At 46.8% G+C, this 10,513-nt stretch overlaps 1 protein-coding gene across 1 annotated transcript; it reads right to left on the minus strand.

Annotated features, from left to right (window-relative positions):
- Positions 1–1,398: 1,398 nt before the first annotated feature.
- TAF12 (TATA-box binding protein associated factor 12) lies at positions 1,399–10,349 on the minus strand. The gene is made up of 3 exons (XM_032759527.2): positions 10,214–10,349; positions 3,717–3,805; positions 1,399–1,623 (listed from the first exon to the last, which is right to left on the minus strand). The coding sequence occupies exons 1-3, from the start codon at positions 10,326–10,328 to the stop codon at positions 1,588–1,590; spliced, it is 240 nt and encodes a 79-aa protein (XP_032615418.2). The 5' UTR covers positions 10,329–10,349; the 3' UTR covers positions 1,399–1,587.
- Positions 10,350–10,513: the final 164 nt, after the last annotated feature.

Genomic DNA, 10,513 nt, shown 5'->3' on the forward strand with positions numbered 1-10,513 from the left:
AACTCGCACAGTCCACAAGGGCCATGCTGGGCCCAGGACAGGATGATGCTAGGTGCCACTGAAGGACATAACCCTGAGGTCTGGAAGGCGCCTGGTTTCTTCTGCATGATGGTGAAAACAGCAGGATCAAAGATACCAGCAACTAAGAAGAGATGGGCACCTGCACAGACATGCCTATCCTGAGGACAGGCGCCTACTCCCATCCTTTCTCGGGGACAGGGATAAATACAGCTTTCTCTAGGAGTTCCAGAAGAGCAGGTCAAAAAGGGTTTTTAGGCTGGGCGCGGTGGCTCACGCTTGTAATCTCAGCACTTTGGGAGTGCGAGACCTGTCTGACCAACACAGTGAAAACCCCGTCTCTAGTAAAAATACAAAAATTATCTGGGAGTGGTGGCAGGTGCCTGTAATCCCAGCTACTTGGGAAGCTGAGGCAGGAGAATGGCTTGAACCTGGGAGGCGGAGGTGGCAGTGAGCCAAGATCGCGCCACTGCACTCTAGCCTGGGTGACAGAGCTAGACTCCATCTCAAAAAAAGAAATTAAAAAACCAAAAAGGGTTTTTAGGCATATAACATTGCCAAAACAAGGATGCCTCTTCAGTTGAGGGCCGTGAGAGAAGGTCACCCTACTCAATTCTTACGGCAGAGAAGCTGGACTCAAAACTGCTGATGTTATGGCCTCCCTTGGAGTAAAAGGATGGAAAATCCCTGAGCTTTTCTCAAACACCAAAATGAATGATGATGCCGCCACCTGCTGACTAGAGAGCTACAATCCAGGCTTGCTTACCTGACTCCCTCTGGGATTTCTTTTTTTTTTTTTTTTTTTTTTTTTTTGAGACAGAGTCTCGCTCTTTCGCCCAGGCCAGACTGCAGTGGCACTATCTCGGCTCACTGCAGGCTCTGCCTCCTGGGTTCATGCCATTCTCCTGCCTCAGCCTCCTGGAGTAGCTGGGACTACAGGCGCCCGCCACCGCGCCCGGCTAATTTTTTGTATTTTTAGTAGAGACGGGGTTTCACCATGTTAGCCAGGATGGTCTCGATCTCCTGACCTCGTGATCCACCCGCCTTGGCCTCCCAAAGTGCTGGGATTACAGACGTGAGCCACCGCGCCCGGCTCCCTCTGGGATTTCAAAGGTATCCTGTCTTTTGATTAATAACTTCTTTATTCTGAAAAAGCAAATGAAAGTCATATTCATATAAACACTGACATTACAAAGTACAGGGAAAAGGGGAAGGGAGAAGGAAACAAAACCCTATACAAATCCTGCTAATACTGTCTTACCCCAAAAGACCATAATACTTTGTCCCATATTCAGTCACTTATATAATAAACCACAAATAAAATCTTCTCTGGAAGATACACTGCTCCTCTTTGAGATGGCAGGGAAAAGGGACCGGAAGTTGGGGTAGGAGGCTTTATTCTTTTGGCAGATCCTCTCAGTCATTATAGATATTGCTGCACTGTTAATAAAAAATATATGCTTCTCTGTAAAGCATTAAAAAAAAAAAAAATCCAAGGATGAGATGGCTGAGTTCTCAGCTCAAGTATCTCCAAATACATTGCTGTCCATTCCCTGACCTCTCCTTGTGTTATTTCTTGGTTGTTTTCCGGATCAATGCCATTCTCTGAAAGGAGAGACAAATAAGCAGTTATACAGCAGCAGCTGGAGTCAGGAGCTTTCTGGAACATTCTGTGTGGCTAGCAGGCCTCATGGTCCACACTGTAGGCCGCAGCCCTCAGAGACCTGCAGTCACAAGGCATCTCAGTAGATTCCTTTTAACCAGAGAGCAGTCTGCAAGGCCCCAAGAGATGTTTAGATGGGCTAGTGGACCCATTTCATCCACCAAACTGCTCCAGGCTAGCAGAATGGCAAAAAAGTTAAAAGCAGGAGAAAGTGACAGCTCTTGAGTTTTGGGGACTTAGAGGATAAGCTGGGAAAGCATGTGTTTTCTTTCTTTCTTTCTTTTTTTGAGATGGAATCTCGCTCTGTTGCCCAGGCTGGAGTGCAGTGGTGGCATGATTTCAGCTCACTGCAACCTCCGCCTCCTAAGTTCAAGTGATTCTCCTGCCTCAGCCTCCCCAGTAGCTGGGATTACAGGCACGTGCCACCACGCCTGGCTAATTTTTGTATTTTTAGTAGAGACAGGGTTTCACTACGTTGGCCAGGCTGGTCTCAAACTCCTAACCTCAAGTGATCCACCAGCCTCGGCCTCCCAAAGTGCTAGGATTACAGGCATGAGCCACTGCGCCTAGCCAAGCATGTGTTTTCTGGGGTCCCCTGACCCCAATCTTTTCTCCGATGATGGACACAATAGGGAAAGGGCCTCAATTTCAAAGTGTTGCCACACACAAAGGGAGCTGACATTTCACACCTCATGACCTGCATTGAAGGGAAACTGAAGACTAACAACTTCTACCACAGTCCATCATGGAAACACTCAGATCACAGGTTTCATGATCTGAATTCTTTTACTATTACTAGCTACTAGCCAAATTAACAACTTGCTTTGCTCATTCTTTTTAACCAAATACCAATATTATGGCATTTGTTGACTAAATAAATAGGGCTGAAAATGGTTAACTTGGGAGCGCAAAGTGACAGTCCATTGTTTGGAGGGACTCTCTTCTGAACAGTGCAATCTTTCCATTCAGGAAACTGGTGGCTTCCCTGTAGGGCTTGCTTCATGAGCTCTACAAACACCTACTTCAGAGATACCAGGCTATGGCGAAGCAGGGGCACTCAACCAGGACTGCCCAGTTGTGCCTGCTAAGCTTGGAAAAAGCTCACATTTGAAATCAGAGTAGCCACTTAAGACAGAAAGGATAACAGCCTTGTCAGAGGGAGGCCAGCACTGCTGTTGGACTGACCAAAGATGGGGATGACTTGCTCCACAGCAGAAGTGGTATTCTCTTTCTTTTTTTTTCGGAGACAGAGTCTCGCGCTCTCACCCAGGCTGGAGTGCAGTGGCGCAATCTCGGCTCGCTGCAAGCTCCACCTCCCGGGTTCACGCCATTCTCCTGCCTCAGCCTCTCCGAGTAGCTGGGACTACAGACGCCCGCCACCACGCCTGGCTAATTTTTTGTATTTTTAGTAGAGACGGGGTTTCACCGTGGTCTCGATCTCCTGATCTCGTGATCCGCCCGCCTCGGCCTCCCAAAGTGCTGGGATTACAAGCGTGAGCCACCGCGCCCGGCCCAGAAGTGGTATTCTCACACTGACTCCTAGGTTCCTTGTTCAGAGGGAACCTTGTTCAAAGGTAAAACCAGGACACAGGCCAGAATGTCCAGCACGGCAGCCTGGATACTACCTCTCAGAACAAGTACAGCACATTTTTGCCTTCTTTTACCTGCCCTCTCTTCGTAGGACCATATATGGTGTTGCAATCAGCAACAGTGAAGGAAGATTTCATTAAGGAGGTATGGTGGGGCGAGCTCCATCCATATTAGAAGAACCCAGAATCAACAGCTTTAAGTGACACTCAACAGAGTTACGAGAAAAAACAGACCACATGCGGGAACAGCACAGCACCATGTGAATATCTTACTGAACTCCCGGAGACTGCTGCTGCCTCTTGCCCTCTCTGACCCTTGATCCAGAGAGTGAAGTTTGCTGTGTGGGGGAAGCGAGACCCCCTAGAAGGTAGCTGTGTGTATCCACTCTGAGACGTAACTCAAGGAATCAGCCCTGGCTGTCCCCAGGGCTCTGGCATTTCCTCACCTGTTTGTGAGCTTCTGTGGTGCAAGCTTTTTTGTAGGGTCGGATTTCTTCAGAGCCAAATCCTGGGATCCACATGTTCCACTGGCGCTCTGCAAGGAAGAAGCCAGCACAGAGATAAACATACCAAGAAGGCAGTACCAGGAGTGCAATGTGACCCCCTTGGATCAGGGAGGATGAATGTGGGCGTCTGGCTACTAACTCCACAGAGGGATTCTATTACAAATGGGGAAAATGGACATGGCTTTTCCAAGGTTTTTTCTATTTTTTTGGAGACAGGGTCTTCCCACTCTGTCACTCAGAGTGGGGTGCTGTGGCACAATCTTGGCTCACTACAGCCTTGACTGCCCCAGCACAAGTGATCTTCCCATCCTGGCCTCCCAAGCAGCTGGGACTACAGGCGCATGCCACCATGGCCAGCTAATATTTCTTATTTCTTATATTTCTTTCTTTCTTTAAGACTGAGTTTTGCTCTTGTTGCCCAGGCTGGAGTGCAATGGCACAATCTCGACTCACTGCAACCTACCAGGCTTCAACACTGAATACGCCACAGGCTCATTTGCCAGGTTCAAGCAATTCTCCTGCCTCAGCCTCCTGAGTAGCTGGGATTACAGGTGTGTGCCACCATGCCTGGCTTTTTTCTTTTTTATTTTTTGGAGATGGAGTCTCACTCTGTTGCCCCGGTTGGAGTGCAGTGGCGTGATCTCGGCTCACTGAAACCTCTGCCACCTGGGTTCAAGCGATTCTCCTGCCTCAGACTCCCGAGTAGCTGGGATTACAGGCATCTGCCACCGCACCTGGCTAATTTTTGTATTTTTAGTAGAGACGGGGGTTCACCATCTTGGTCAGGCTGGTCTTGAACTCCTGACCTCGTGATCCACCCGCCTCGAACTGCCAAAGTTCTAGGATTACAGGCATGAGACACCTGGCCCCAGCTAATTTTTGTATTTTTAGTAGAAACGGGGTTTCACCACCACTCCCCGCCCAGCTAATATTTTTATTTCTAGTAACAATGCACTCTCACTATTATGCCTACACTGGTCTTGAACTCCTGGCCTCAAGCAGTCCTCCCGTCTTGGCCTCCCAAAGTGCTGAGATTACAGGAATGAGCCACCACATCTGGCCAGTGTCACTTTCAAATACTAATAACATAAATTGTTAGCAGAAGGTTTCAGACATTCTGTTTTCAAAGAAATATTGGGCCAGGTGTTGTGGCTTATGCCAGTGGTTTGCTAAAAGTGACATACACCTTTATACGTGAGTTTAGGGGGCCATGCCCCTATGCCAGTTACTGTCAAAGAGGAATAAACAAAGTCCTTGTCCTCTGGGAACTTCTTGTGATAATCTTATAAGGAAGATAATATCCAGGGGCACCAGGGCATGGAACTGTGGTGTGGACATACCTCTCTCTATATCCATACCTATATGTTTATCCTAGGCTCTGGGCTGAATACTTCACATGCATTATGTCACTGAATGCCCCAACCACCCTGTCAGTGGTTATTACTGTTGTTACGGCTACATAAAAAATGAAGAAACTGGGACCCAGCGTCATACAGCTGCTCAGTGAAGCAGCAGACCTCAGCTTTGGCTCTTAATTCCAGAATGCTTGAAGTGCCTTCATGTCCCTTAGGTGTGAGAGGGGTTACTTTGAGTTTAAGATTAAGATAACTAAAGAAATAAATGATATTTATTTTCTGTGGATTGGATAAGCTGCATGGAAACCTCAGGGCTCAGCATTCACAGCTTTGACTAAATTACCTCTTTTTCTTTGCAAGAAGCTTGAATTTTGTCCTTTAGAAACCTTGGAGGAAGCCAGGCATGGTGGCTGATGCCTGTAATACCAACACTTTGGGAGGCTGAGGCAGGAGGATGTGCTTGAGCCCAAAAGTTCAACATAACAAGACCCCCTCTCTACAAAAAATAGACATAAACAGCCGGGCGCAGTGGCTCACACCTGTAATCCCAGCACTTTGGGAGGCTGAGGCGGGCAGATCACGAGGTCAGGAGATCGAGACCATCCTGGCTAACACAGTGAAACCCCGTCTCTACTAAAAATACAAAAAATTAGCCGGGCGAGGTGGCGGGCGCCTGTAGTCCCAGCTACTCCGGAGGCTGAGGCAGGAGAATGGCGTGAACCCCGGGGGGCAGAACCTGCAATGAGCCGAGATCGCGCCATTGCACTCCAGCCTGGGCGACAGCGAGACTCTGTCTCAAAAAAAAAAAAAAAGTAGATAAAGTGTGCAAAGTCACTTTAAAGAAAGAGAGCAGGCCGGGTGTGGTGGCTCACGGCTGTAATCCCAGCACTTTGGGAGGCCAAGGTGGGCAGATTGCCTGAGCTCAGGAGTTGGAGACCAGCCTGGGCAACACAGTGAAAACCTGTCCTGACTAAAAATACAAAAAATTAGCCGGGCATGGTGGTGTGTGCCTGTGGTCCCAGCTACTCGGGAGGCTGAAGCAGGAGAATCGCTTGAACCTGGGAGGCACAGGTTGCAGTGAGCAGAGACTGCGCCACTGCATTCCAGCCTGGGTGACAGACTGAGACTCTGTCTCAAAGTAAATAAATAAATAAATAAAATACAAAAAATTAGCCAGGCGTGGTGGAGGGCACCTATGTAATCCCAGTTACTCTGAAGGCTGAGGCAGGAGAATCACTTGAACCTGGAAGGCAGAGGTTGCAGTGAGCCGAGGTCACACCCTTGCATTCCAGCCTGGGCAAAAAGAGTGAAATTCCGTCTCAAAAAATAAATAAATAAATAAATAATAAAGAGAGTAGCTACCACACATGAATACATACATGTATGTGTGTCTATGTACGTAACTGTGTATACCTATGTGCGTTACATGTGTATACATCTATCTTATGTAATCTTTTTTATTTATTTATTTTTTGAGACTGAGTTTCGCTCTTGTTGCCCAGGCTGGAGTGCAATGGCATGATCTCAGCTCACTGCAACCTCCACCTCCTGGGTTCAAGCGATTCTCGTGCCTCAGCCTCCCCAGTAGCTGGGATTACAGGCATGCGCCACCATGTCTGACTAATTTTGTATTTTTAGTAGGGGCAGGGTTTCTCCACGTTGGTCAGGCTGGTCTCGAACTCCTGACCTCAAGTGATCTGCCTGCCTCGGCCTCCCAAAGTGCTGGGATTACAGGCGTGAGCCACCATGCCCGGCCTACATAATCTTAATATAATAGCAACAACAATCATTTAGTGAATGAAATGTAGTAAATGCATGGTCAAAGCAACATTGTGCAAAGCATTCTATGTAAATTATCTCATTTAACTTTAACTTTTTTTTTTTTTGAGATGGGCTACTGCTCTGTCACCCAGGCTGGAGTGCAGTGGTGCGATCTTGGCTCACTGCAACCTCTGCCTCCTGGATTCAAGCGATTTTCGTGCCTCAGTCTCTGGAGTAGCTGGGACTACAGGTGTGCACCACCACGCCCAGCTAAGTTTTGTATTTTTGGTAGAGATGGGGTTTCACCATGTTGGCCAGGCTGGTCTCAAACGCCTGACCTCAGGTGACCCGCCCACCTTGGCCTCCCAAAGTTCTGGGATTACAGGCGTGAGCCACCACGCCTGGCCGATTTATTTTTTAATTATGTATGTATTTACTTATTTATTTATTTAGAGACAGGGTCTTACTCTATCACTCAGGCTAGAGTGCAGTGGCATGATAGCTCACTGCAGCCTTGACCTCCCAGGCTCAAGTGATCCTCCTGTCTTAGCCTCCTGAGTAGCTGGGACTACAGGTGCACTCCACCTGCCTGGCTAATTTTTAAATCTTTTGTAGAGATGAGGTCTCACTATGTTAACCAGGCTAGTCTCGAACTCCTGGGCTGAAGCGATCCTCCTGCCTCAGCTTCCCCAAATGCTGGAGTTACAGGTGTGAGCCACCATGCCAGGCCGCTAGTGGTGGTTGTAAGACGTGTCTATAAATTCCTTTACACTCCTGCTATCAAGAGGTGGAGTCAGCCGGGCGTGGTGGCTCACACTTGTAATCTCAGCACTTTGGGAGGCTGAGCGGGGAAGATAACACGGTCAGGAGTTCGAGACCAGCCTGGCCAATATGGTGAAACTCCATCTCTACTAAAAATACAAAAATTAGCTGGGCATGGTGGCATGTGCCTGTAGTCCCAGCTACTCAGGAGGCTGAGGCAGAAGAATCCCTTGAACCTGGGAGGAGGAGGTTGCAGTGAGCCAAGATTGCACCACTGCATTCCAGCCTGGGCGACGAGTGAGACTGTCTCAAAAAAAAAAAAAAAAAAAAAAAAAGAGATGGGGTCTGTGTTCCCTCCCGCCGAACCTGGACAGGTTTCTGACTGCCTCAAAGGATAGAATTCGCCAGGAGTGATGCCGAAGACTGCGTTAGAAAAGGCCATGAAGTTTTCTGCCAGGTGCTCATGGGATGTTAGTTCTGGGAGCCTTTAGCTTCCATATAAGAAGTGTAGCTATCCTGGGACTGCTAAAGGATGAGACCATACAGAGAGACGGTGGGTGGGGAAGATGGGAAGGGTAGGATTGGGGAACGTGAAGTGGAATGGGAGGGTTGGGAGGGACAGAGGGAGACACCTGCAGAATCCCAGCTTTTTCAGTGTTCTTAGACCAGGCATCAGACACGGAAGATATGAAGCCTTCTGTTATGGGTTATTTAAATGCGTCCCTAAAAAAGATATGTTGCAGTCTTAACCTTAAGTACCTCCAGAATATGATCTTATTTGGAAATAGGGATGTTGCAGATGAAATTGGTTAAAATGAGATCATATTGGAGTAGGATTAGCCCTTAATGCAATATGACTGGTGTCCTCTCAGAAGAAAAGAAGAGACACAGAGACAGAGACACAGAGGGAAAAGGCCATGTAAGGACCGAGGCAAAACTTGGATTTCTGTAGCTACAAGCCATGGAAAATCAAGGATTGCCAGCCACCATCGGAGGCTAGGAGGAGGCAAGAACAGATTCTTCCCTAGGAGCAGCAGAGGAAGCATGACCCTGCCGACACTTAGATTTCAGATTTCTGGCCTGCAGAACTGTGAGAGAAAATTTTTTCTTATTTTAAGCTGCCAAGTTTATGGTATTTTGTTAAGGTAGCCCTAGGAAACTAGTATGCCTTCCTTCAAGACAATCTCAGGCCCAGCCACTGCCTGACTTAGTAAAACTAGCTGAGCCCAGTCAACCCCCAGATTCATGAATAAAACCAACAACTGTTATTGTGCTAAACCACTGTTTTTGGGATAGTCTGCTACACATTAGTGGATAACCAAAATATCTGTCCTTTTCTTTAGATACCAGCAACATACCCAAAGTGTGTTATTTACTTTACCTAGACTACCAATGCCTCCCCAAGGCAATAGCTTCTTGACACTGTGAAGGAAGTCTTTCAATAATTAGTCATGGGCTGATCTGCACCGAATCTCATTCATTTGGCCTGTCTCTATAGTTATAGACTGGGCTGGGCATGGTGGCTCATGACTGTAATCCCAGCACTTTGGGAGGCCAAGGCAGGTGGATTACCAGAGGCCAGGAGTACGAGACCAGGCTGGCCAACATGATGAAACTCCATCTCTACTGAAAATACAAAAATTAGCCAGGTGTGGTGGTGCAGGCCTGTAGTCCCAGCTACTTAGGAGGCTGAGGCAGGGGAATCACTTGAACCCAGAAGGTGGAGGTTGCTAAGATGGTGTCACTGCACTCTAACCTGGGTGGCAGTGAGACTTGATCAAATATATATATATATTTATATATATATAAATTCTATATAAAGTATTTATATATAAATATATATATAAATTATATATAAAATATATATACACACATAAATATATACATATATACGTATATATACATATATGTCACACAGTTATAGACTGATCTCTTTCTTTTAATCACATTGTATCCAATGCAGAGGGCTGCTTATTCATTTCCAAGTGATTATGGTTATCACTGTTAGCTGAGCATCTCCCAGAAAAACTCAAACTCAAATTTAGTGTCGTTAAGTAGAAAAGGAGAATATAAAATTGTATGTATATTATGATTATAAACTTGGGAAAAAATGCATAAATAGGCCAAAACTCTAAGGGAACACTGAGGAACAGTTTTATTTGAATGGTGAAGACATAACAGTACCTACATTTACTGGATCCTACTTTGTGCAGGCCCTGTGCCAGTCACTTTACTATAATTCTCACAATTATTCTGTAAGGAGGATATTATGATTCTCACTTTACAAATAAGGAAACAGACTCTAAGAGACACTAGGTAGGAAAAATAGGCTGATACAGCTGGAAAGTGGCAGAATCTGGTTTCAAACCCATGCCTGGGCTCATTCTCCCTACCATAGACGGATTTCTCTTTTCTATTTGGTGCTGTTATTGAATTAATACATAAATCCCAGTGCCCAAAAGTCTGGTTCTGGCATGAGGGTTCCTCTGACTACACTTTCCCTGGCAGTCCTGAAGAAGCAGTGGAATATATACTTCAAGGAGAAAAAACACCACATACCTAAATGCAGCTGGACATCTTTCACCTCCAGGGTGCTGGACTTGCGATGCCGCGCAAGCTGACAGGCTGCTGTCACCACACTCTCGATAAAATCATCAGCAATCTGCAGCAGCATCTGGGGAAGGTAAAGTGGGAAGAGTCAGCACGACATTGGCAGGGTAGGCTCCTGTTGCTGGGACAACTGCTTTCAGCTTAGATTGCATGTTTAGTCAGGCATTCTAGTAGAAGGCTGGAATCAGCATGTGGGCTAAGGTGGGGAAGGGGAATGAGAAGGACAAAAGAAATGTTACCCAGGTTGAG

This window comes from Hylobates moloch, unplaced genomic scaffold (assembly GCF_009828535.3).
Source record: "Hylobates moloch isolate HMO894 unplaced genomic scaffold, HMol_V3 SCAFFOLD_9, whole genome shotgun sequence".
NCBI lineage: Eukaryota > Metazoa > Chordata > Mammalia > Primates > Hylobatidae > Hylobates > Hylobates moloch.